We start from the raw sequence: 25,528 nt of genomic DNA, 5'->3' as shown, positions 1-25,528 counted from the left end.
ACCAGAGGACACATTATTGGCAAGTGGAAAGCCATTCTTCCCAGTCTTCTTAGGAAAGGAAATCTTTCTGAGGTGAGATGTATTTGTAAAACTGCACAGGACTTTAATACTTTGCAACAGCAAAGATTGAAAAACAAAATGGCTAAATTTCCATATCAAAACAGGTGAAATGTTTCTGCTCATTTTCTTCTACATTTGGAAAGTGCCTGATCCACAGTAACACACTAAGCTGTAGTTCCCTTCCCCTCAGCCTTTCAAGTGTACAGAACTGTAACTAAATATTTAGGCAATTAGGGCAAGCAAATTCCACAGTGAATTACGTGGTAGCCTCTAGTATAAATTTTCTTACCAACCAGACAATGTTCAGCTTCTTCTCTTGACAACCTGTTTGCATTGTCAAAGTTTAAATGTAACATATTAAAATTATTATACTCTTTAAAAATCATCGAAACTTTTTTTGTGTATGTAAATACAAAAAAATCATGAAAAATGTTTGCACATGGGGTAAAGCACATAAATGGGGTAAAGCATGATAAAAACCTTCGCTGAAGTTTCCCTGCTCACACATTACTGTGTGCACGTCTAGTATTTTTCTCATTCGGGTATCATGTTATTTGTCTTTTCCAGTTGAGAAGGAAACTTAATACCGTTTAGGTAGCGTTTCAAATCCGAGTCAAATACAGCCTGGGTGGTTTTTTGTGGGTCCACTTATCAGGACCTGTCAAGAGTGTTCTTGGGGTTAAGAGTTCTAAGATAGAAAACTCAGCTTATGCTGTTACCCGCAGGTTTTAAAGCAACATGATATGGCGTTTGAAGCTTACCTCACACCGGTGAGGTAAGCATCCAGTCATCAAATGACCCTTTTTGACGTCCATGACTGACAGGGACTCAAGCACTCCTGGGGGCCAGGCTGACTTTTCTCCACTGGCTTGGTTGGGAACTGGCTTCTTCGGAGCTGTGTACTCTTAACTTGCTCTGCTGCCGGCTGGCTGACAGCTGATGGGGGACTCCTCAGGACGGACTCCCTTCCAGATGCACCCATCTCCATCCTCAACTTCCCAACCTTTGTCCTCCCCACGCTTCGCTCGCGCGGCGGTCTGAGACCACCAGGACCAGTTTCAGTGGGTTTCCTTCTCCAGCGAGACGTCAGAACAGGCTTTAAAAGGAAAGCAGGCAGCGGAAGAGTAAGAAATAACTATATTCTAAGAGTAATAATAAATTGCAGTACATGACTGCCACACGACAACGGGCAGCCTACGCAGGCTGCGGAGGCCACAGACACAAGCTCCTAACCTCCCGCCCGACCCGCCCCAACAACTGCCAGCCCCGGGTAGGGTCACGTGACAGGGGAGTGGCTCGCGCCGGCCGCGGCGCCAATTGGCGAGCGGCGGGAGCGCGGGGTTTGATGGGAAGGAGTTGGCTGGGCCTGTCTCTCTGTCAGTGGCGGCTGCTGCTTGTTCTGGAGGCAGGCTGCGCGGTGGCGGCCGAGACTGGCGGGGGTGGACGCCCGGGCCGGGCTGCGCCCGCTTCTTGCAGGTAAAACGCTCAAGGCGAGGGCAGTTGGGGGGCTCTGCAGTGGGGAGGCATGCTGAGCTGTGCCCCTGGGAAATAAGCTGCGGGTTCCCCGCTTGCCTCTCCTTGGTGCCCCCGCCTCCTGCCAAGTGGCCTAGAGCTCTGCGGCGGCTGCTGGTCAGGCTGCGCGATGGTGCGCGCTGACCCAGGCTCGCCGCCTTGTTCCCTGGATTTCCCAGCACACTGGCAGTGGTGGTGCTGGAGTCTCGAAAGCCTTTTTTTCCACTCTAGGGCTGGTAGTTTCTCCAGCTTGATTCTGGGAGATTCCAGGTAGTGACTGGCTTGAGCCCCAGCTCTTTGGCCCACCTGTGTCGAGCTTACCTCGACACAGGTGGGGCAAAGAGGTCAGAAGGTCCCAAACTAGCATTTCCTACGCTCAGCTATCCGCTTTGAGCGTTCTGTCCGCGTCTTCTTTTTCTGAGTTGTGTGGAGGCTCCAAGAGTTGGAAAGACCAGAAGGGACTGAAAACTGTCAGTGTCATGCTGCCGGACTCTAGCGTGTGGGCGTGGAGTACGTGCTACTTAGAGAAGAGGCTCTCCAACCATTGTCCTTATTCCAGGGATGGTGGGCTGTGGGGCGGACGGGAAGGGCGAAGATGCATAGTATCAGAGGCGTGGCAGGAGGAGAAAAACAAATCTAAATTCCATCGGTTCATAGTTGCGGATTGAGAAAGAGTTGGAATTGGTCAACTCAGCTTTGCTGATGGTGCTCTCACAGTGCTAAGCAAGACCCGTGAGTCACTGAGTTTTCCATGTTCTGCTTTTCCCACTTGGCCTCCAGTGTGTGTTGCTTGGTGTCTACTGTTTTCTTGGGAGTCAGCATTGACAAAATGGACTCTATTCAACAACGGTTTGGTGGGTGTGAGTAAGCTTGGTTTCAGGAATATGTTCAAACTGGCAGGGAATGCTAATCTCTTTTCCTCAGCAGCCCCCAGAAGACCAAGTTGACTTTTAACACATTTTCTTAAACAGGAGTGGTGCGTTTAAAATTAGAATTTTAAGGTTTTCTGTTATCTATTGAGATCAGCTCAGTAATGCTGTTAATAAACCTATATATTGTTTATATAACATATAAACAAGAAAATACAAGAAAAGGAGGAGTTATATGGCTATTAAAAAGATGATTTCATATAGAAATATTTATAATCAAATAGTAATTTTTTGGTGGTATTTAGTTCAGATGAAAATTGACTTACCATGAAAGCAAGCACTTAATCATTATATATTAAGAGGGTTTAATATATAATAGAGATGTACTTCTTTTCATTAATTTTTTTTGAGGAGCAATAAATGTGGCTTGGGCTATTTCAGAATTGTCTTTTCAGTTAGGACATTTGAAAGTTAGAGTTCTAGAACAAATCACCTTTACTCTTCAATTGTATAGTACAGTATGTTATGGAGGTACTGTTGATGGTGATTAAATAGCTTATATTTAACTATGGAATTTGATAAACTTAAAACTTCCTTTGCTGTTTTCTTCAAAGGCCTACAAGATTATTTAATGGCAGAGTCTACAGAATTTTTTGCTCTATTTCTTATACTAGAGAAAATGAAAGCAATCTATTTTAGTAAAAATACAAACTGTGATATAATTTTCCAATTTTAGAATTATGAAATAAGTGCTTTCTTTATAAGAAGTTGGAAAGAAATGTGTTCCATATAAATACTAGGTGTGTTTTCTGGTAATAATAATGGCTACAATTGATTAAGCAGTTACTATGTGTTGTACACTGTGCCAAATGATACATAATTTCATTTAATTTATACAACAATTCTGTGAAGTGTAGATATTTTTACCATTTTGCAGATGCAATAACTGAGGCTTGGAGAGTTTAAGTAATCTGCCCAAGACTGCATAGCTAGTAAGTGATTGAGCCATATTTTGAATCCAGATCTATTTTATTACATTATTTTAATGTGTCTTGGAGTGAGGTGAAAATTTAAGAAAAACATTTCCCAAGATTTAAAATTCTGACACCCAAACCTGAGTGTAAATAGCCATTAGTAGAAAACATTCAAATAAGGTGGTCGACATTATTGTTCATTGAAAAACACATTTAGGTCGGATGGGGTTGCTCATGCCTGTAATCTCAGCACTTTGCGAGGCCAAGGCAGGCGGATCACTTGAGGTTATGAGTTCGAGACCAGCCAGGGCAACATGGTGAAACCCTGTCTCTACTAAAACCACAAAAATTAGCCGGGAGTGGTGGCACACACCTGTAATCCCAGCTACATGGGAGGCTGAGGCAGGAGAATCACTTGAACCCAGGTGGCAGTGGTTGCAGTGAGCTGAGATTATGCCACTGCACTCCAGCCTGGGCAACAGACAGAGTGAGACTCAGTCTCAACAAAAAGAAAAACACACTTAGATGCATCCATCTCTTAAGGTCATGACAGGTCCTGTTGTGGTATCAGACCAGAGTGGAAAGAAACGCTCTGTACATGTTCATGGGAGAGTTCTTGGAGAAAAGTCACTTGAGGTTGAACCATCTGTCCAATCCAGGACAAGTGAACTGATTTATGCCTCAGAAGGAAATGCAAGGGTTATTCGGTTCCCATATATTTTCCATGTATTTGAAAGAAAGGAGAGATGGATTAGAAAATAGCAACAACCACAGCAGTAAAAACAGTTTGTATTGAGCAATCACTGTGTGCCAAGCACTGTTGTAAATAGTTTAGAATACATTATGTCATTTAAGTCTTTCAACATTTAAGAGGGTCCTTAACTATCCTTCTTTTACTGATGAGGAAATTGAGTAGCAGATAGGTTAAGTAACTGATATGTCCAAAATTGCACAGTAAGTGGTGGGCCACAGGACTTGGAGTTAAGATACTTGCGTGGAAAGGAGAGAACCAGTGGTTGAATACAGAAGAGGTCTGAAATTAAAGGTATGGAGCAATATTTGATTTAATTGTTTACTTTTGTTATGTTTTCAGGTCTGTTAGAAAGTACCACTTATTACATGTGCATTACAGTAAATCAGTTCTTTTAATATTGGAATTTGATAGAAAAATTGCTAGTGCAGGTTGACCGTTTCTTTGATTATGAACCTGAAAGCCTGGATATGGCATTTAATGACTATCACTCTAATATTGTTTTAGACTACAAATTTAACAGCATAATCCCTTGCTTCTGGGGTCTTAGAGGCTAAGATGTAGATTGTTTCATTAATACCAAAACAATTCTTTAAGCAAATAATTGTCAAAATTGGTATAGTGATATTATGCATGTATTTCATATTGTACTTACTTTAAAATTGATATGCAGTAAACAAGTAAAGGCTGTGCTTGCAGACTTCTAGTACCAGTTCTGTCCCTAGCTGGAGCTACATGATTTTGCAAATCATTTAACTTCTCTTTAATGCAGATTTAAACACTCAAATGTAATCAAATAAAGGAATTGGGTTACACGATACATTGTACTAATACTGTTTCGTGTGCTTATTACTCACTTTTCAAATCAGTAGATTTGTTTACCAACTATTTGATAATGTCAGAGGTGCTTTCATATATTTTACATATAAATATTCCAATCTAATCTATACAAAGCAGACTTTATTTCTGATTTTGTGTTATTGGTAATAGCTGGGTGCTTAAAAAATCAAAACTAAAATACTATGTTTGGCTCTGCTGCTTACTGTCTTTGGGATATTACTTAGCACACTACTTCACTTCTCTTAGATTTCTCATTTTTAAAATGGAGGGATAGTAGTATCTAAATGCTAAAATTAATATAAAGCATTTGGGCTGGGCGTGGTGGCTCACGCCTATAATCCCCAGCACTTTGAGAGACCAAGGTGGGCAGATCACTTGAGGCCAGGAGTTCGAGACCAACCTGGCCAACAAGGTGAAATCCCTGTCTCTACCAAAAAAAAAAAAAAAAAATTAGCTGGTTGTGGTGGTGTGTGCCTGTAGTCCCAGCTACGCCTTTGGAGACTGAGGTGGGAGAATTGCTTTAACCCTGGAGATGGAGGTTGTAGTGAGCCAAGATCTCACCACTGCACTCCAGCCTGGGTGTCAGTGAGACTCTGTCTCAAAAAAAAAATGTATACACACACACACACACACACACACACAGCATTTGTTTTAGGGCCGCTAGAAATTAAGTACTTACTAAGTGTTTAACTGATACTGTTGTTTGATATTGTTGTTGTCATTAGTTTCAAATATTAAAAATTCTGATCATAGTCTCAGTGTGTGATGGTTACAAACTTGACATTGAAGGACGTAATTCTACTTCAAAATATGTAGGTTGGTTGTGTACAGAACACTGCTAGACACCATACACTAGTTCCAGAATAGTGGAATGATGTGTATTTTGAGAATAACAAGTGATTCATATGAATCTACTCCCTCCACCCACCTTTTTGGTAATTATTTTTAGCATCTCAAGAGGGTTTTTAGATTTACTTACTGTCATGATTCAGATAGAAATTTATAGTTTAATTCATGAAAGTTCCTGGATTTTCTACAACCACATTTTAGAAAATACTAAATGATTAATAACATTTAGCTTGCAACTTAAATATGACTTGAAACATTCATTATAGTTATAAACTTTAGAGTTTTTCAGGACAGATTATAGGTGTTTCTGTCCTTAAAAATTACTTTGTGAGTAAAAGTATTTTACGGTTAAGCTCTTTGTTACTTTTCTAAGAAACTCCAAGATAGCTATGCCTTATGCTAGTTATGGTATATAAATAATTTTGCGGAGTGAGGGTTCTTACTTGATACTGGTATTATTTTGTGTTTACATTTACAGTTAAAAAATGTGAGAAATACGACATAGGTAACCTTTTTGGGGGTGGAAAAGAAGTAGTTTTATACATTGGCAAGTATCTAACTGTAACCTGGTTAAAATATGTCAGTTTGAAATTATACTTTTAACAATTCAACTTAAAAGAATAAAAATTTACATAATCGTTGTCCAGTAAGTTGATTTAGAATATAATATTGTTGAGTCTGTTATAAAACATTTGAGAGTCATAGAAAAACAACTAAAAGAAGTGATTATAGAGCTAGCTGAATTGAAGGTCAACTAGCTTCAGGGACTTGTACACAATGTTAGGGAGAAATGTTTATTTGGGCATTGAACAGTAGTGTTTAGTAATAGAGGCTAGAAATCTGAAGATAAAGGGACTCTAGGCCATATTTCTTCTGAGCTATTGGACAAATCACTAAACCTCTTTTCACTTAGTTTTCTTATCTGTGAGATGGTAATACTAAAGACTATCCTATGAGAAAGTGGTGGTATTATTAACTGTAATTTAGAGAAAAGAAAATTAAGGCTCAGAATCATTAAGTGATTTGCTAAAGGTCACAGATAGCCTTGTAATCCTTATTTTCTTATTAATAACTTGGTTGCGGCTTTCTCTTATTACTTGTAAGGTTATATTCTAAACATTGTAAAACACTCCTACTCCAGATAACTAGTTTAGTTGGGAGACAGCTGGATGGTAGAAATGATTTTATTTAAGTATATAGTATGAAAGTAGTATGGTAAAACTTTGTTCCCAGAACAACATAGAGAACATATTTTAAAGAATAGAAAATAGCAAAGTGGTAAGAATATACATTTCTAAACTTCATTGTCATTTGAAAAGCTTTTCAAACTTTATTTTCACTTTTAAATCTGTTCTGGTTTTGAAGAATGGATTTTTAAAAGGTGGACTTGGCAGTGTGCGATGACTCACGCCTGTAATCCCAGCACTTTGGGAGGCCGAGGTGGGCAGATCACTTGAGGCCAGGAGTTCAAGACCAGCCTGGCCAACATAGCAAAACTCTGTCTCTATCAAGAATATAAAATTAGACAGGCGTAGTGGTGCACACCTGTAGTCCCAGCTACTCAGGAGGCTGAGGCACAAGAATCACTTAACCTGGGAGGCGGAAGTTGCAATGAGGTGAGATCTCGCCTCTGCACTCTAGCGTGGGCAACACAGAGAGACTCCATCTCAAAAAATAATAATAATAAAAAAAGATAGACTGTATCCCAATAACTGTCTGATATCAAATTCCATATATGTGGAGTCCAAAGAAATTAATATTTCATAACATTTTTTAGGCAGTATTGCAACATCTATAGTGGGTATGCTGTGTATTTAACTTAACATTTTAAATATTTGCTTTATTTCTAGCTGTGAATTCCTTTGGACAATTGATGATATTTATCATTGTGCCCAGTTTCTACAAATAAAAGATGGGTGGATTATTTTCTCGATGGAGGGTAAGGTACTTTTCTTTACAGCTAGTTCTTGAGTCTAATATAAAAGTGTCACATAAAGCTATTTGTGAAAGTCTCCTTTCATTATAGCCCTGAATAGTAGTTTGCTGTTTTCCTTAACTTTTTTCTTCTCTTTTGAATTACTTTTCTATTTTTTATTTTGATACTTCCACTTGTTCTGTAGGTGTCCAATGCCTCTGTGTAACAGAATTATTTCATTTGGATGTATGAATTATTTTTATTTCTGTATTTCTGTATTTGTGTGCAAATGGCTATCTTGTTTTCTTATACTTCCTAAATTTCAAGCTTATTTGAAAGGTAGTTGAAAATAAGTACTCTAGGCCGGGTGCGGTGGCTCACGCCTGTAATCCCAACACTTTGGGAGGCCGAGGTGGGCAGATCATGAGTTCAGGAGTTTGAGACCAGCCTGGCCAACATGGTGAAACCCTGTCTCCACTAAAAATGCAAAAATTAGCTCAGCGTAGTGGTGTGAACCTATAATCTTAGCTACTCGGGAGGCTGAGGCAGGAGAATGAACCCAGGAGGCAGAGGTTGCAGTGAATCGAGATCGTGCCACTGCACTGCAGCCTGGGTGACAGAGCAAGACTCTGTCTCAAAAAAAAGAAAGAAAGTATTCTATACAATATTTGTTTCTTACACACTGTATCTTTTTACTTGAAGCTTATCATAAATATTGACTAAAGTCACACTGCATGTGCTTTTAGAATTTATAGGTTAAACAAAATTAGAAATTCAGTTTGATTTTATTGGATAAGCTTTTAGAGGAAGTATCTCAAAGTTACAGCTCGAAAATATGAATTGTATAAATTATATAACCCCGTCTCTACTAAAAATACAGAAATTAGCTGGGCGTGGTCGTGGGCGCCTGTAATCCCAGCTACTCGGGAGGCTGAGGCAGGATCGCTTGAACCCAGAAGATGAAGGTTGCAGTGAGCCGAGATTTTGCCACTGCACTCCAGCCTGGGCGACAGAGCTAGACTCTGTCTCAAATAAAAGAAAAAAAAATTATATAAATGCTTTTTTCAAATGTAAGAGGAGATAAGGTAGTCTAGGATAAACTACTTATTGTTTTTTTCTCCTTACTACCATAATAATAGAGTCTAACTATACTTGGTACATAACTTAGGTTTTGGGCTGTTGCTGGAACAGCCTTGTTTTGGATCAGCATTATATTGACCCTGTTATGACCTTTTAATAATCTGCCCAAGGATCAAATTTATCTCTTCTTGCTTTGTCTTTCATATTAGGTTGAACCATATGAAATTGCCAGTATTCAACTGCTTGGGCTTAGCAAAATGTCAATTTCATATGGTTAACTCTAATGTTAACAACTCTTATGGGAACTACAATGACCTGATATTCATTACCCTCTTGGATTGTTGAGTATGTAATTGGTAAATATTTTTTCAAGTGTTTTATGAGTGATTTTGGCTGATTTTTATTCTAGATGTATAAAAAATACCTTTGGCAAACAAGCTTTGCTATAATGAAGTATTCTTAGATGTCCTTTTAAAATCTGATCTTCAAAAAGTACTTTAGGAATTTAGAATGAAGATAACCTGTTGATTTTGACCTCCAGAGTCTTAAGTGAACTTTTAGCAATAGCCAATCAGACTATTTTTAGTCTGTAAATTTTTTTAATGTGTTAATTCTTTTGAGTAATCATTCCTAAGAAATTTTTTTGGAGGAAAATGTGCAGTATTTTAATTTTTTAATTTAATTAAAAAATTTTTTTGAGATGCAGTCTTTCTCTGTCACCCAGGCTAGAGTGCAGTGGTGCGATCTCAGCTCACTGCAATGTCTGGCTCCCGGGTTCAAGCAAATCTCGTGCCTGAGCCTCCTGAGTAGCTGGGATTACAAGCGCATGCCACCACGCCCAGCTAATTTTTGGATTTTTAGTAGAGATGGTGTTTCACCATGTTGACCAGGTTGGTCTCAAACTCCTGACCCTAAGTGATCCGCTCACCTTGGCCTCCCAAAGTGCAGGCGCGAGCCACCGTACCTGGCCAAAATTTGTTTCTTTCTATAACAGTGTGTTTTATTGAGGTTAAGAATGGTAAAAATTGAGCCATCAGAATTCAAAGTCTTTCTAGGATTAAAAAAAGTTAAGTAGGGAAATGCTTATTTCTTTACTCTTACGTAGTTCTGTTTGCAATTATAATTTTTATTTAAGTAAATCTTAGTTATAAACAAGAATACATATTTGCCTGATAACATTTGAGAAAATTCAATTTTGAAATAAATGTTCTTTAATGATTATATCAAAACATAAAAGTTTGTGATACGTTTTAATGCTGTCTCTTGTTTCTGTTTCTGTAACAGACAAAACCTTCAACTGTAGAAGTTCTAGAAAGTATAGATAAGGTATGTTCTTTGGCTGTAAGGTATTTTAATTCATTTTAGGTATTAAATAAATATTATTGTAGTATATATTATTTTGAAGACCAAATCTGGTATGGGAATTGAGAAATGATATAGAGTGAGTCTGAGAACTTTAATGTTATGTGACCTCAAAAAAATCTAAAGTCTATCAGTGACTTAAGAAGTCTGTTTCAAGTAATAGAGCCAGTTAGAATGAAATTAGATCTATAGTGTGGTGTAAATAAATGTTACAGGTAGGACAAAATAGATGAGATACTGTATAATAGTTTTTATCAGTCTACAAAATTTTCACAGCTTTTTATATAGTATAAAAAATGATTTTCTGGGAATATGGAGAGTGATAAATAGATGGGTTACGGTTTTAATTTTTATTAATTCTTTTTCTTATTGCCAGATTTTTAAAATGCCTTTTATAGGAGGAATTATTACTTATTTGACTCAACAAATATTATTGCTGATACCAATTTCATTCCCTGAATCTTTGCCAATTTGATAGTTTAAAAATAGTACTTAATTTTGCATTGTAAAATTGCTTTGTTAGAATAAGCATTATAAATTTTTAACCTCAGTTTTAGTTTTCTTTTACATATTATGTTCTGTTTTAAACGGTTAGGGTATTATGCTTTATTGAACTTTAAATAAGAGTTTTTTCTTAAATATCTTTCCTGTTAACATTTTTTAACATTTTAATTTCTTTATGAAGTTTGAAATTTACTAACGGAATAATTTTCTCTTAACAGGAAATTCAAGCATTGGAAGAATTTAGGGAAAAAAATCAGAGATTACAAAAATTATGGGTTGGAAGATTAATTCTGTATTCCTCAGTTCTCTATCTGTTTACATGCTTAATTGTATATTTGTGGTATCTTCCTGATGAATTTACAGCAAGACTTGCCATGACACTCCCATTTTTTGCTTTTCCATTGATGTAAGTAAATTATTCTTTTTGTTGATCTTTTCCTTTTCTGACTAGAGAGTCTTAATGTATATCTAGTATATATATTCAGTCTCTTTATTATTAAATGGTAATATCTGATTGAGTTTGAATTTCTTTCACAATTTGAAAAGATTTTTTAAAAATAGTAGAACAATTGTTTTAAACCTTCATTTGTAATCCAATATACCTGAGGAGTATTACCTAGTAATATGAGTAATAATTGCTCTATATGGCAATGTTTTATGATTTTCTAGTAGATGACCATGCTCCCCTAGGGGCATTGGGTGTGGAGTAGGGGGTAATGGCAAGTGGGGCAGGGTTTGTAAAACCAAAAGAATAACTGCTCAAATTATTCTGAATGTATTCCATTCACCCCAACTCTCTTTCCTTCTTTTTACTGCTGTATAGTCACTGCTATAAAGCAATTGACCCTTATTTTATAAATATTTTATAATACAGCACTGTATAGGAGGTATATCATGACTGAGAATTTTGGGAGACAATTTGATAAAAAGTTTGTTTATTCAGTCAACAAGTATTTATGGGTACCAATTGTTTAGACATTGGATTATAATGGTGTATGGTACATAAAAATACAAAACTCTCTGACTGTATATCTTAGACTGCAAACATTAAGTAATGAGTATGATGAATGTTATAAAAGAGAAGTGTAAAATGCTATGGGAGCATTTAATAGGGGCATTGCCTCAGTCTGGGTACTACTATAAAAAATGTGTTTGTTTAGTCTTTAGTGCAGGGCATATTTTCAAATTGGAACTCCTGAAGCTTGTAAAATTATAAGTTTGTATGTAGCTACAAGAGCTGAAATTGAGTGCTTTCATAATATTGCAAAATAATTGTCTCTGCTAATTTCTTTGTTTTCACGTTTTGAAATCTTTTGGAATGCTTTTATCCCAGTAGTAGTGGATTTTATAATTGTGAGCCCCTTTTCCTTGTTTCCCTTATACTTTTTTCATAAGAGGAGAGAAAAGCAATTTACAAAGTAGAATGAGATGTTTAGTTGATTTAAGTACTTTTAAACACTCAGAAATGCACTTTACATCTATTTCCATATAAAGATTAATTTTTTTGATCATAAAAGACTTGTATCTAGTTGTAACGGAATGTCTGATAGGGAACTCTACTGTGTTAATTATAATGGCTATCCAAAAACTATGATTTAGATTTGCTATTATGATTCATAAAAGTTTTTTGGGGGGCAAATAAATTATATACTAATTGTTCTTTAGAAGCAGGAAAACTTTATTTCTTTAAAAAATGTAATTTCTTCAATTCAATCTTTCTGATATTTTGGGTATGAAGCTTTCTAATCCTTACTGTGTCGCTCTGATTTTTCTGCATCACCTGCATCTAGTATATCTTGGCTTGTTTAGCTTCATAGCCATTTTTCACTTTGTCTCATTGATATTTGTGACCTCGTTCTCAACTGTAGTAGCTTCTATTTTAGTGAGCTTTTCACTTTTTGAAGCAAAGACTGGTTATCCAACAAAGAATAACATTGTCCTTCTGATCGATGACAATCAAAAAAGCATGAAATAAAGCACAATTTGAAAGTGGATGTGGTAAAAAGAAAGAAGACTTAATGCAGGACACTTTCTTATGTTTGTAACGTGAATTGTTGCCTTTTGTGTGCAATGTGAGCTTATCCCTGGACTTTTTTCTTTGGGAAACAGTGTCTTAGTTTGTTAGTGTTGCTATAAAGGAATACCTGAGGCTGGGTAGTTTATAAAGAAATGAGGTTTATTTGGCTCATGGTTCTGTAGACTGTGCAAGAAGTATGGCACCAGCATCTGCATCTGGTGAGGGCCTCCGGCTGCTTCACTCCTGGCGGAAGGTAATGGGGGGACAGCATATGCAGAGATCACTTGGTGAGAGAGAAAGCAAGAGATAGGGGAGGTGCCAGTTTCTTTTTAACAACCAGCTCTCTCAGGAACTAATAGAGGGCAAACTCTCACAATGCCCTAGGGAGGACATTCATCTGTTCATGAGATCCGCCCCCGTGACCCAAACACCTCCCATTAGGCCCCACCTCCAACACTGGGGGACAAATTTCAATATGAGGTTTGGAGGATCAAATATCTAAATTATAGCAAACAGTTTTGAGGTCTGGACTCGGATTTACTTAAAGACTTAGAGGCAAAAGGGACAATAAAGTATGTTGTTTTGCTCAACACTGTCTACATTGATTATATAGTTTAGAAATCTACCTGATATCTGTAAAAAGTGACTGCTGTCTACACATTCCCGGTTTCCCAAATGCTTTTACTGGAAAGGTCATGGATCAGGACTGAGCATATATTGTATAACTATTCCAAAATTATTCTTTATGGTAGAATATCAATACTCTATATAACATCCTTTGAAATTTATTATAGTTTTACTTCAGAATGTAATATGGAGGAGTTTAGTATAATTCCACTTGTTGTTTTTCTGCCTTTCAGATTCAATAGTATATTTATCTCCCTCTGATCTTTTCAAGTATTACTGAAACTTAAATCATAATATAAGTGCTGAATTTATTTTGTAGGAGTCATTGAGACTACACACCATATTGAGGGAAGGTTTGAGTTACGTAAAGTTACAATTTTGTATTTCTGCATTATTCTGGCAAATATGCATTACCTTGGGAGTTGGTTCATTTTCTAAGTCAGCAACCATTAAGTTTTGTTTCTGTGTTAACTAATGCTACAAGCAATCTTGTAGACTTTTACTTCTGGATACCTTACTTTTATAAATTTTAACTTTCTAGACATGTCATTCTCTGTAATTTTAGAGACTGATCATCATCATGAGGTATTGACCTTCCCAAAGGAATTAGCCATAATTTTCTTGTTTGGTTTGTTTTTGCCTCTCAAAATGGGGTTGTTGGGGAAGAAATTTAAGCAAGGGAATTGAGGAAGGTGATCATATTCCTATTTCTCTTCTTGTATCTACACTTAAATTGAAAGCCATTTAAGGATAGGGATTTGTTCTTATATAATTTTCATGCCTCCTGTCTCTCCCCACAAGTAGCACATGTTAGGTATTTCCTCAATCCAGCTAGGTTGACAAACATAATTTGTAACCTTTTGAAGAAAGTTAAATGTTTGTTTCATGATACACTAATAAGAATACAAGTGTATTTTAGCCAGGCGGGGTGGCTCACGCCTATAATCTCAGCACTTTGGGAGGCCAGGGTGGGTGGATCACGAGGTTAGGAGATCGGGACCATCCTGGCTAACACGGTAAAGCCCTGTCTCTACTAAAAATACAAAAAATTAGCCCAGCATGGTGGTGGGCTCCTTAGTCCCAGCTACTCAGGAGGCTGAGGCAGGAGAATGGCATGAACCTCGGGAGGGAGAGCTTACAGTGAGCCGAGGTCCAGCCACTGCACTCCAACCTGGGCGACAGGCCCAGAAATAACCTCAAAAGGAATTTTTAGATAAGGCTTTTATATATAATAAAGAAGACATTTGTAAGGAAAAATGGTGTTGAGTTATATGCCCCCCAAAAAAAAACAAAAGCAAAAAGTTACTCAATTCTTATTTTTTACATCAAAATAAATCATTGTTACTATTTTGCCTAAACATGAAGGTAATTTTTGCTGAAGTCTTTGGTGGTTAAATAAGCTGACAAAGAAGTCGACATAGTTATAAATATTAAGACCTGTATATCAATTCAACTTTAGCTTTTGTTTTTTTGTTTTGTTTTGTTTTGAGACAGAGTTTTTACTCTGTTGCCCAGGCTGGAGTGAAATGGCGAAATCTTGACTCACTACATCCTCTGCCTCCCAGGCTCAAGCTCTCGTGCCTCAGCCTCCTAAGTAGTGGGAATTATAGGCATTCACTACATTCCTGTCTAATTTTTGTGTGTTTTTTTGTTTGTTTGTTTTAGTAGAGATGGGGTGTCAGCATGTTGACCAGGTTGGTCTTGAACTCTTAGCTTCAAGTGATCTGCCCATCTCGGCCTCACAAAGTGTTGGTATTACAGGCATGAGCCACCATGCCCGACTCATCGTTAGATTTATATATTGCTAAATCTCATCTAAAAACATTTTTATAAATTGGATAGGGCTTATGATACGGTTGTTTGAAAAAGAACACAAGTTTGGCAGAAAGGGCGAAAGAGGTAACAAAATAATGTTGTATAATATGAACGTTGGTGAAAAACCACCAGGTTTATAGAATGTTAATTCTTTACCCAAAGTAAGGAAGGTTTAGTTATATTGATTGAATTGAGATATTCTGCTATATTTCAACTTTTAGCATTTTTAGTTTGAGTACAGTGAAACACTGAATATTGAGGTTTTAAAATGTTGAAGCTGTCCTCCGTGTGATTCTATTATATTGAAGTTCCAAGTATTTGCTGCTAGGACACATATTTTTTTAGTTCAAGTCATTAGATATTATTGAACAAAAATACATGCTGTAGTAATGTTCCAAGTAGCATTAATTTCATTCAGAAAAGAACAAATGCTTCGATGAATGTGAGTCAAAGAATTTTTATTTCTCAACTGATTGTATATATAAATGTAGTGATTTTCTATACCAATTTTATATTCAACTGCAATAATAGTCTTATTGTTTCTAATAATTTTTTTGGTTGATTCTTTGAGAGTTTCCAAGTATGTAGTCATATAATCTGTAAATAGCAATAATTTTACCACCTCCTTTTGTTTCTTTCATTTGATATTTTTTCTTGTTAGATATTTTTGATTTTTTTTCTCTTGGCTAATTATGTTAGCTTAACAGGACAGTGTTGTAGAGAAAATAGTGGACATACTTGATGTGTTTTTTTGGGAATTCTTCTGATGTTTCACCATTGGGCATTATTCTGACTTTTGGATTGAGACAGATACATTTGATCATGTTAAGGAATTTTCTACCTATTCTTACTGTATTTAGTTTTTTTTTTTTTTAAATCAAGAAAGGTTGTTGAATGTTGTTAAATACAATTCATTATCTATGGAGATTCCATATGACTTTTCATCTTCTCTTGATACGAAGGGATTATATTAAACATTGAATCATTCTTGAATTCCGGAAAAATTTCTGCTTTCAGTATTGTGATCATTTTATAAAAGCATCCAAAAACTTTTCTTTATTTTCATTCTTTATTTGTTGAAATAATAGCACTGTACATGTGTTTGAAACTATGATACTTTCTGACCACTGCTTTAGTTTTATGCCATGGGTCTTGATATATAGTGATTTATTTTGGTTATTTACAAGATGGGATTTTTTTAGAGGGAGTTATAATCTGTGAGTTATTTATGGATGGCAAATATGTATTTATATTTTTATTTATTGTCTTAGTTACAATTTCTAGTTTTATTGTATTGCTTTCAGAGAATTTTAAATATTTCTGATTTAAATTTATTGAGTTTTTTGGTGGAATGTTATTTGGTCAATTTTTTAAGTGTTTCATGAACATTTGAAGATATATTCTCTTTTTTCAGTTACACAGAGTTTAATATTAGCAATGAGAACTACCTTATGCTGTATAGATCTTCTATATCCTAATAAAAATGTATTTCTACTTTTCCCTGTATTTCTTTTAGTTTTGTTTTATGAATGTTGATGCTTTGCTTTTTGCATGAGTATTTCTGTTATATCTTCATTGTAAACACATCCTTTAAAAGTAATTTTTAATTTCGAAAAAATTATAGGTTTACAGGAAGTTGCAGAAAAAAATGTACAGGCAGGTTGCAGGTACCTCACCTAGCTTACCCCAATGGTAACATCTGTACAGTAGTTTTTCCTTCATCCACAGTTTTGCCCTTTGCAGTTTCAGTTAACTGTGGTCAGTTGCAGTCTGAAAATATTAGTTTTTCAAGAGAGACTACATTCATATAACTTTTATTGCAGTATAGTTATACTTGTTCTATTTTATTATTGGTTATTTTTGTTAATCTCTTACTTTGCCTAATTTATAAATTAAATCCCTATACCTACATGATATGTATGTATAGAAAAAAACTTCATATATGTTGGGTTTGGTACTGTTCATGGTTTCAGGCATCCACTGGGGATCTTGGAACATATCACTGAGATTAAGGGAGAACTACTGTAGTAAACTTTCACACCCAGGAAATTGACATTGCTTCAATCCACGGAGCCTATTCAGATTTCATCAGTTTTATATGAATTCCTTTGAGTGGGTTTTATATTTCTATGCAGTTTTATCGCCTGTAGCTTTGTGTAACCACCCCACAATTCAGATCCAGAACTGTTCCATCACCACAAGGCTCCTTTTTGCTACTTCTTTATAGCCATACATGTCTTCCTCCACTTTCCCCATTCCTAGCCCCTGCCATCCATTAATCTGTTTTCTATCTCCACAAATTTGTTATTTCAAGAATGTTACAAAATGGAATCACATAGTATGTAACCTTTTGAAATTGGCTTTTTTTGCTCAGTATATTCTTGAGATTTATCCAAGTTGTTCAATGTATCAATAGTTCCTTTCTTTCTCTGAGTAGTATTCCTTGGTGTTAATGGACCATGGTTTAACCATTCACCTACTGAACACCATTTGCATTGTTTCCAGTTCTTGCTATTACAAATAAGCCTGCAATGACTATTTTGTACAGGTTTTTATATGAACATAAGTCATTTCTCTGGGGTGTATGCCCAAGGGTGCAAATGCTGGAGTATATAGTGAGTACATGTTAGTTCTATAAGAAATTGCTAAACTTTTTTTCAGAGTAAATATACCATTTTACATTGCCACTAGGTGGGTATGAGTGATCTAGTTTCTCTACATCCTTGCCAGCATTTGGTGTTAATCACTATTTTCTGTTTTGACTGTTTTGATAGGTATGTAGCAATATCTCATTGTGGTTTTAATTTTTATTTTCCTAATGGCTGAGGATGTTTCATGTGCTTATTTGCCATTAATATGTATCTTTTTCAGCAAAATGTTTATTCATGACTTGTCCAATTTTCTAATTGGATTATTCGTTTTTGTTACTCTTGAATTTTGAGAATTCTTTATATATTATAGATAAAAGTTCTGTCTGGGCGCAGTGGCTCACGCCTGTCATCCCAGCACTTTGGGAGGCTGAGGCCGGTAGATCACGAAGTCAGGAGTTCAAGACCAGCCTGACCAACATATGAAACCTCGTCTCTACAAAAAATACAAAAATTAGCCAGGCATAGTGGCGCGTGCCTGTAATCCCAGCCACTCAGGAGGCTGAGGCAGGAGAATCACTTGAACCCAGGAGGCGGAGGTTTCAGTGAATCGAGATCGCACCCCACTGCACTCCAGCCTGGGCAACAGAGCTACACTCCGTCTCAAACAAAACAAAAAAAACAAAAAAGAGTTCTTTGTTGGATATATATGGTTTACAGCTTTTTTTCCCCTAGTCTTTAGATTGTCTTTTCATTCTCCCAACAGGGTCTTCTGCAGAGCAAAAGTTTTTAATTTTGATGAGGTTCAAGTTATCAGTTTTTCCCTTTGTTAATTGTGTTTTTCTTGTCAATTCTGAGACCACTTTACCTTGCTACAGGTTGTGAAGGTTTTCTCTTACGTGTTTTTCTATGCCTTAATTTTTTTTTTTTTTTTTTTTTTTTTTTTTTTTTTTTTACTTTTAAGTTCATAATCCATTTTGAGTTAATCAAGGTTCAGGTCGAGGTGGTTTAATTTTTGTTTTTTGTTTTTGCCTGTGGATATGCTCAGTTGCTCTAGCAACGTTTTTTGGAAAGGAATGATGTTTTTTTTTTAAAACTTTATAATGTGACCTTTTTTTAGTTTAAAGGTTTTTTAAAAAAATTTGACCATTGGGGTTTTAAGATCACAACCCTTGTTTTGTTTGCATTTGCCTGCTATACCTTTGTCTATGGTTTTATTTTCAACCTTAAAAGACTCTTAGTTTTAGATGCATCCATTTACATTATAGAGTTGGGTTTTGTCTGGTGATACAGTGTGGAGGTCTTTTTCTTTTACCTTAGTGAGTTTAGCCCACTTAATATTTGTTGATATGAAAGAAGTTGGTCTGTTTTGAAACCATTTTTTTTTTGGCTTTTGGTTTTTATAATTATTTAAAACCTTTCACTATGTGATACATTCACTTTGGGTCAGTTATTTATAGGTTGTGTTGGTATGAAGGCATATCTTCCTGTGTTCCAGGCTAACTAGAATTTTCCTTATGATTCAGGATTTTGTGTGTGAATTTGTTTAGCTGTTGTCTTTTCCCAGCCAGTGGGGCTAGGCAATTGTATTTCTTTCACAATACAAAACTTCCCCCCAACCCCCTTGCCATAGGAACAGAACATTCTTTGTAAATAGTGCACTTCTGAATAATTTCTTTTTAATTTCTGCCTTCTCTGTTTTTTTATTGGAACCAAACTGAGGAGCTTCTGCCTGTAGCTGTGCATCTTGTTCTCATTGTTACAAACGTGGGTTTTAAGTTTTACACTTGGAAAAGTTTACCTTGTTACCTCTTTGTGAAATAGGCAGTTTTCTTGTTTTGCTTCCACTTTTTGGAGCCCCTGTGTAATAATCTCCATTGCTTTTGAGAGTGCCTCCACATAATCTGATGGTTGAGTTTTAGTTATATCTCTGTTTTACCAGAGAAGGAATTTGCATTTTTATTTTTGTTCTCCTTGTTTGGATTATTTTTAAGAAGAGAAGGGGGAAGTGGAGCTTATGCCACTATTCTCTAACTAGAGGTTAGTAATAGTATCCTTAATATCTTCAATATCTTCACAAAGTATGTTGCTATATTTTAGTAAGTTATTTTTAATTATTGGGAGAGCAAAACCTTTGTTGGGATAACTAAAACAGAGTCCTGAAGTACTTTAGTTCTTTTTCTAAATTTTATTTAAAAATAGAAAAGGGCTAGGCATGATGTTTTATGCCTATAATCCCAGCACTTTGGGAGGCTGAGGCAGGAGGATCACTTGAGGCCAGGAGTTCAAGACCAGTCTGGGCAACATGGTGAGATCCTGTCTCTACAAAAATAACAAAAAATACCAAAGAACTTCATTTAATTTAGCCCTAAAGAATAATAAATTCTATGTGTTTTACCTTTTCAAGTCTTGAAGACTTGACATATGGAAATGTCTGTTGTTTGATAGCTCATGTTATCCAGGAAGAATTCTGATAAAAACCAGAGGAAGAGTTTATTGTCCACAGAGAGGATTTAGTGAGTTTTATTTTGAAGAGAGTATATTTCAATTTTTGTAGTATTCACACTGACAATTATATATGCTTTTTGAAAAGTATCTACTCATTTAAGAAAATTTCCTACAGAATTCTAGCCACTATCTCTGCAATTCCATCTTTTTTTCCACCTGTTTTCTTTCTCTGAATGCTTTTTAAAAGTCTTCTCTTCCAGCCTGCTACTATTTCAGTGGGTTTGCACTGGAGAAGTGATATGAGACTTTTCTATTATTGTGGGATCCTTGAGGGTTATGGGCATTATGCTTAACCTATATTCTCTTATCTCCCTTCTCTTGGTAAGGACAAAGCCTGGTGTTTTTTGTACTTTTAGGTAATTAATCTGGTGCTAGTTATTTGGTGTTTTCATGTCACAAAAATAAGTCATCACAATATTAAAAAAAAATGTATTATCTATTCCTATGTAACAAATTGCCCGAAAACTTAGTAGCTTAAAACAACAAATGTTTATTATGTCTCAGCTCTTGAGGATCAGGAATGTTAAAAGCAGTTTAGCTGGGTAGTTCTGTCTCAGGATTTTTTGTTCTTAGGTAAATTGCAGTTAAGCTGTTGGTAGGGGCCACAGTCATCTCAAGGCTTAACTAAATCCACCCAATCACTGTAGATAAAGTCATTGCAGATCTTTACTCCCTCTGCTGTTATCAAATCTCCAGCTCACTGCTAGACATAGAAATAGACTGCTATTTCTTTTTGCTGTCATCAGCAATGGCATTTTCAATCCCCCTGACTTTCTTCATTCTGTTCTTGTGTTCCTTTTGCTTTTCCCTTGAGGTCTTTTTCTTTCCATATAGGCTATTTTTTGGCAAGCTTATGTTTAGTTTCCTTTTTCTTTGTATAATCCAGGAATTTATAAATCATGCCAAAGCTAATTGTCTCGCCATCACCAAAATGGGTTCTGAATTCAAATCCCAAGATATCTGGTGTGGTCTTACTCACGTTGGCTGATTTTTCCCTAATCTACTTCTGAATTCACACAGGCAGCTATTAGCAGGTATCATTTCTTTGCTGAGTGTTTACCACAGCTCTTTCTTCCTCACTGCGTGGACCTTTTCCTTGACTTCTTTGACTGTTCTCATATCATGACAGCTGTCTTCTCACAGAGCAAGTAATCCAGGAGAGAGAAAGACAAGTGAAAGAGTAGGCCCAAAATGGAAGCTGCAGTCCTTTATAACTTAATATTGAAGTGATACACTATCACTTCTGCCATGCTGTTGGTCGCACAGACCAACATTGGTGAGAGAGGACTACACAATGGTGTGAATACCAAAGGACAGGGATCACTGGTGACTACTTGCAGGTTGACTCCCCAAAATAGCAATCTGTATTTCAGAGTGAAGAACTAATTTTCGTACTTATATTCTGAAGGTATTTCCAGTAAATCGATTTTTTTTTAAAAAACAATTTTTTTTTTTAAAAACAATCGATTTTTTTTTTTTTTTACAAGAGATACAATGTATGTTTTAAGATGATGAATAATGTTTATATACTTCTTTCTTTTTTTTCCTTTTTTTTTTTTGAGGCAGTCTTGTTCTGCCGCCCAGGCTGGAGTGCAGTGGCATGATCTTGGCTCACTGCAATCTCTGCTTCCTGGGTTCAAGTGATTCTCCTGCCTCAGCCTCCCAAGTAACTGGAACTACAGGCATGTGCCATCACGCCTGGCTAGTTTTTGTATGTTCAGTAGAGATGGGTTTTCACCATTTGGCCAGGCTGGTCTCAAACTCCTGACCTCAGGAGATCCACCTGCCTCAGCCTCCCAAAGTGCTGGGATTATAGGCATGAGCCACTGTGCCCAGCCTTATGTACTTGTTTCTGCCAGGTTCTATGGAGAAGAGGTATTTTGCTACGTTTACATTGAATTTAGGAGATGACCCTGACAAGTTTGTGATGAGGATTATTCATTTAGTTTCTTTTAATTCTTTCAATTCATTCAATGTCTTACTAATGCAAGGCCTAAAGAATTATCCTTATAAAATCTTTGGAAGGAGATATTTAGCTAATTTTACTTATGAAGTATTTATTTGAAGGTAAGGTTTTTGTTTATTTTTCCCCCAGCTAGCTTAATCTCTTAGAGTAGAGACTGTCCCTCTATTGTTAAATAATAGGGAAGGAGTAGCAACTTTTATGTGTGTAATGCTCTTACATTTGTAAAAGCATTTTTCCTTAATGTGTGGGAATAGACAAATTAAGTTTTTGGAATTGATGCTTATTTAGTAAGGGATTCTGATATTCTCTATCTTTTGAGGGGTGCATAGATTCCTTTCAGACTGATGAAAGCAATGATCTTTCCAGAGAAATGCACTTATGCACACAGAGGTAATTTTGCAATTTGAGGGGATCATCAGAAGGTCTGTGGACTTTAGGTTGAGAACTCCTCCTTTGAAAGCACAGGTTCTGATGTTCTCTGGCAGAAATTAAATGCTTTTTAGTTTTCTATATATAAAGGGAAACAATGTACCTAACTCTAATTGGAAATACATGTTTTCATTTTACATGGCTTCTAATTTGCTTTTTCTAATGATGTTTTTTGTTTTGGAATTTTGCTTCCCCTTTAGCATCTGGAGCATAAGAACAGTACTTATTTTCTTCTTTTCCAAGAGAACAGAAAGAAATAGTAAGTTTAATTCCAATTTTTAATAAATGTTTTAAAAATACCTATCTTAGAGTGTGCTGGTAAGACAGGTTGTAAAATATGATCTTGGAATGATAATGTGGTAAGTATTGAAGAGTTGTTTATTATAAAGCATGACGAAGGTTATAAATGATCAAGATGGTTCTGTTTTTAATTCGTGTTATTTCTATCTTACTCATTTAGATTTTTTTTACACAAAACAAATTTTTTTTTTTTTGAGACAGAGTCAGGGGGATAGGAAGAGCCTGTTGCTCAAGCTGGAGTGCAATGGCATGATCTCGGCTCATTGCAATCTCCGCCTCCTGGGTCAAGCGATTCTCATGCCTCAGCCTCCAGAGTAGGTGCATGCCACCACTTCCAGCTAATGTTTTGTATTTTTATAGAGACAGGGTTTTGCCATGTTGCCCAGGCTGGTCTCGAACTCCTGAGCTCAGGCAATCCACCTGCCTCGGCCTCCCAAAGTGCTAGGATTACAGGCTGGAGCAACGGTGCCCAACCAAAACAAACATTTTTAAATAAAGAGAATTTATATTTGTTAAATTAATCTTTATGGAAAACTTAGTTTGTTACAGAGTCTTGTTTCATTTTTACCTCAACCCATTTTTTCATCCCATATATTATTTTGAAGTATATCCCAAATGTATCTCTCCATTTTCATACCTAGAAAAGAATCTTAATATCATAAAATATTAAATATAAAAATATTAACTTTTCAGTTATCTCATAAGTATCATTTGCTTTTAAAAAATTTTTATTTGTTTGACTAAGGATCCAAATAAAGTTTGTACAAATATTAATGTATGATTTTCAAATTGCCCTCCTCACTCACAACCTCTCTTCTCTTCTGCTCACATTAGGTCCTATAATCTACCCCAATGACTATTTCCTTGCTGACGCTCTTGACCCTTTTGCTCCTCCTTCTCATCCTACTTATCTGTCAAAACCTACCCTCTTTAAATACAATTATATGCCTAATCAATGACTGGCAAAACAGTATTCTGATTAAGTACATTTACAGGTTCAATCTCATCGAAGTAGCTAAACTTATTAGAGGAAAATCATACAACATACTCACCTGACCAAACTTATTTTAAATCTATGATTGCAGGTATCAAATATGTACTTAAAACTGCCTTATGGTCCTATTATAGTTCCCCAGTAAATTCACCCTTTTCTCTGTCAGCGTGATGTTTATTACTGTATTTCTCTTCAAATCACTAATACCTGCCTCCTACCAAAAACCAACAATCAAATCTAACCAAACTGAAACCAGCCAACCAACTGACCAAATAAAAAAGCCAAAAGTCACAAACACACAAACCCTGCAACATCTACCTGGTCACTCTTAACCTATAGTCTTACTTTATACAGAAAATAGATGTAAACAGATGAGAGCTACCTATACCACCAAGTGAAGCTGTCCTTCAGTATCTGTGAGGGATTGGTGCCAATACCCCCAAGAATAAAAATGGTGTAGAATTTGGATGTAACTTACACGTCCTCCTGCATACTTTAAATCATTTGTAGATTACTTGTAATCTCTAATACAATGTAAATGCTGTATAAATAGTTGCTATATTGTATTTTAAATTTGTAATTTTTATTGTATTGTTATTTTTAATTTTTTTCTGAATATTTTTGATCCATGGTTGATTTAATTCCATGAGTGCTGAACTCATCCATATGGAGGGCTGAATGTATGTAAAGTTAGCTCTGTCTATACTCAGTAGGGTCTCAACCTTCATTATATTTTGTAAGACTGGCCTTGATCTCATCTATGGCTAACCGTCATTTAAGCTCTGGATTTTAAATACTCTGGCCATCTCTAGAGCTTTGCTCTTATAGTTATCTCCTGTAGTTATCATCTCTTTTGCATCATTTTCTATTTTATTATTCCTATTGGCATATAATTCTGCCTCAGTATGACTATTTCGGGGGGAGGAAAACCTCTCCTGACCCTACATTTCCTTTAAGCTACCACCCATTTCTCTTTCTTGTTCAAAACAAAAATTTTAAAAAAAATTGTTTATAGTTGGTATCTCTTCTTTTCCCCCACCTACTCCTTCTCAGCATAATTTGTTTAGGTTTTGTTTCCACCATTTTTACTGCAGTGGCTCATTTCAAGGTCACTCATTATCTATGTCTTGTCAAAGCCAGTAATCAGCTCCCTTTTCTTATCCAGCTTGATCTCTTAATAGTATTTGAATTAATTAAGTTATTCACCCTTTTTCTGAAAACTTTTTATCTTTAAGCTTCATTGACAACACTTCACTGGTGGTTTCTTTTTAGTTTTATTTGCCTTCTACTAGAATTCTGTCTTTGGCTTTCTTTTTTTTTGGTAACTTGTTTGAGTCTGCGCTGTCTGATAGAACCTTCTATGATGATGAGAATAATCTGTATCTACTGTTCTATATGGTATCTGATAGCCATTTGTGACTGTTGAGCACTTGAAATGAGGCTAGTGTAAATGAAGTACTGGATTTTAAATAGCTTAAATTTAAATAGCCCCATGTGGCTCCTGGCTATTTATACATTGGACAGTACATCTCTAGGTGATTTTATTCACTTCCACAGATTTAAATATT

At 36.0% G+C, this 25,528-nt stretch overlaps 1 protein-coding gene across 9 annotated transcripts in view; it reads left to right on the top strand.

Annotated features, from left to right (window-relative positions):
* The first annotated feature begins 1,404 nt into the window (after nucleotides 1-1,404).
* The window catches only part of LNPK (lunapark, ER junction formation factor), a 78,820-nt gene continuing 54,696 nt past the window's right edge, over nucleotides 1,405-25,528 (top strand). For 6 of the 9 annotated variants that reach the window (XR_012420950.1, XR_012420951.1, XM_045367293.3 and 3 more), the window contains exons 1-5: nucleotides 1,437-1,536; nucleotides 7,706-7,794; nucleotides 10,135-10,176; nucleotides 10,935-11,122; nucleotides 22,867-22,925. Coding sequence is in view for 7 of the 9 variants with exons in the window: in XM_045367293.3 (XP_045223228.1) it covers nucleotides 7,768-7,794; nucleotides 10,135-10,176; nucleotides 10,935-11,122; nucleotides 22,867-22,925 (316 nt within the window). In the remaining 2 variants the exon portion in view is untranslated. Of the gene's footprint in view, nucleotides 1,537-2,124; nucleotides 2,305-7,705; nucleotides 7,800-10,134; nucleotides 10,177-10,934; nucleotides 11,123-22,866; nucleotides 22,926-25,528 lie in introns of those variants that run through there. The other 3 variants (XM_045367292.3, XM_074008604.1, XM_015432384.4) reach the window with 2 other exon arrangements.

Source organism: Macaca fascicularis, chromosome 12 (genome assembly GCF_037993035.2).
Source record: "Macaca fascicularis isolate 582-1 chromosome 12, T2T-MFA8v1.1".
In the NCBI taxonomy this organism is placed as follows: domain Eukaryota; kingdom Metazoa; phylum Chordata; class Mammalia; order Primates; family Cercopithecidae; genus Macaca; species Macaca fascicularis.
This window is presented reverse-complemented; position numbering and strand designations above follow the sequence as displayed.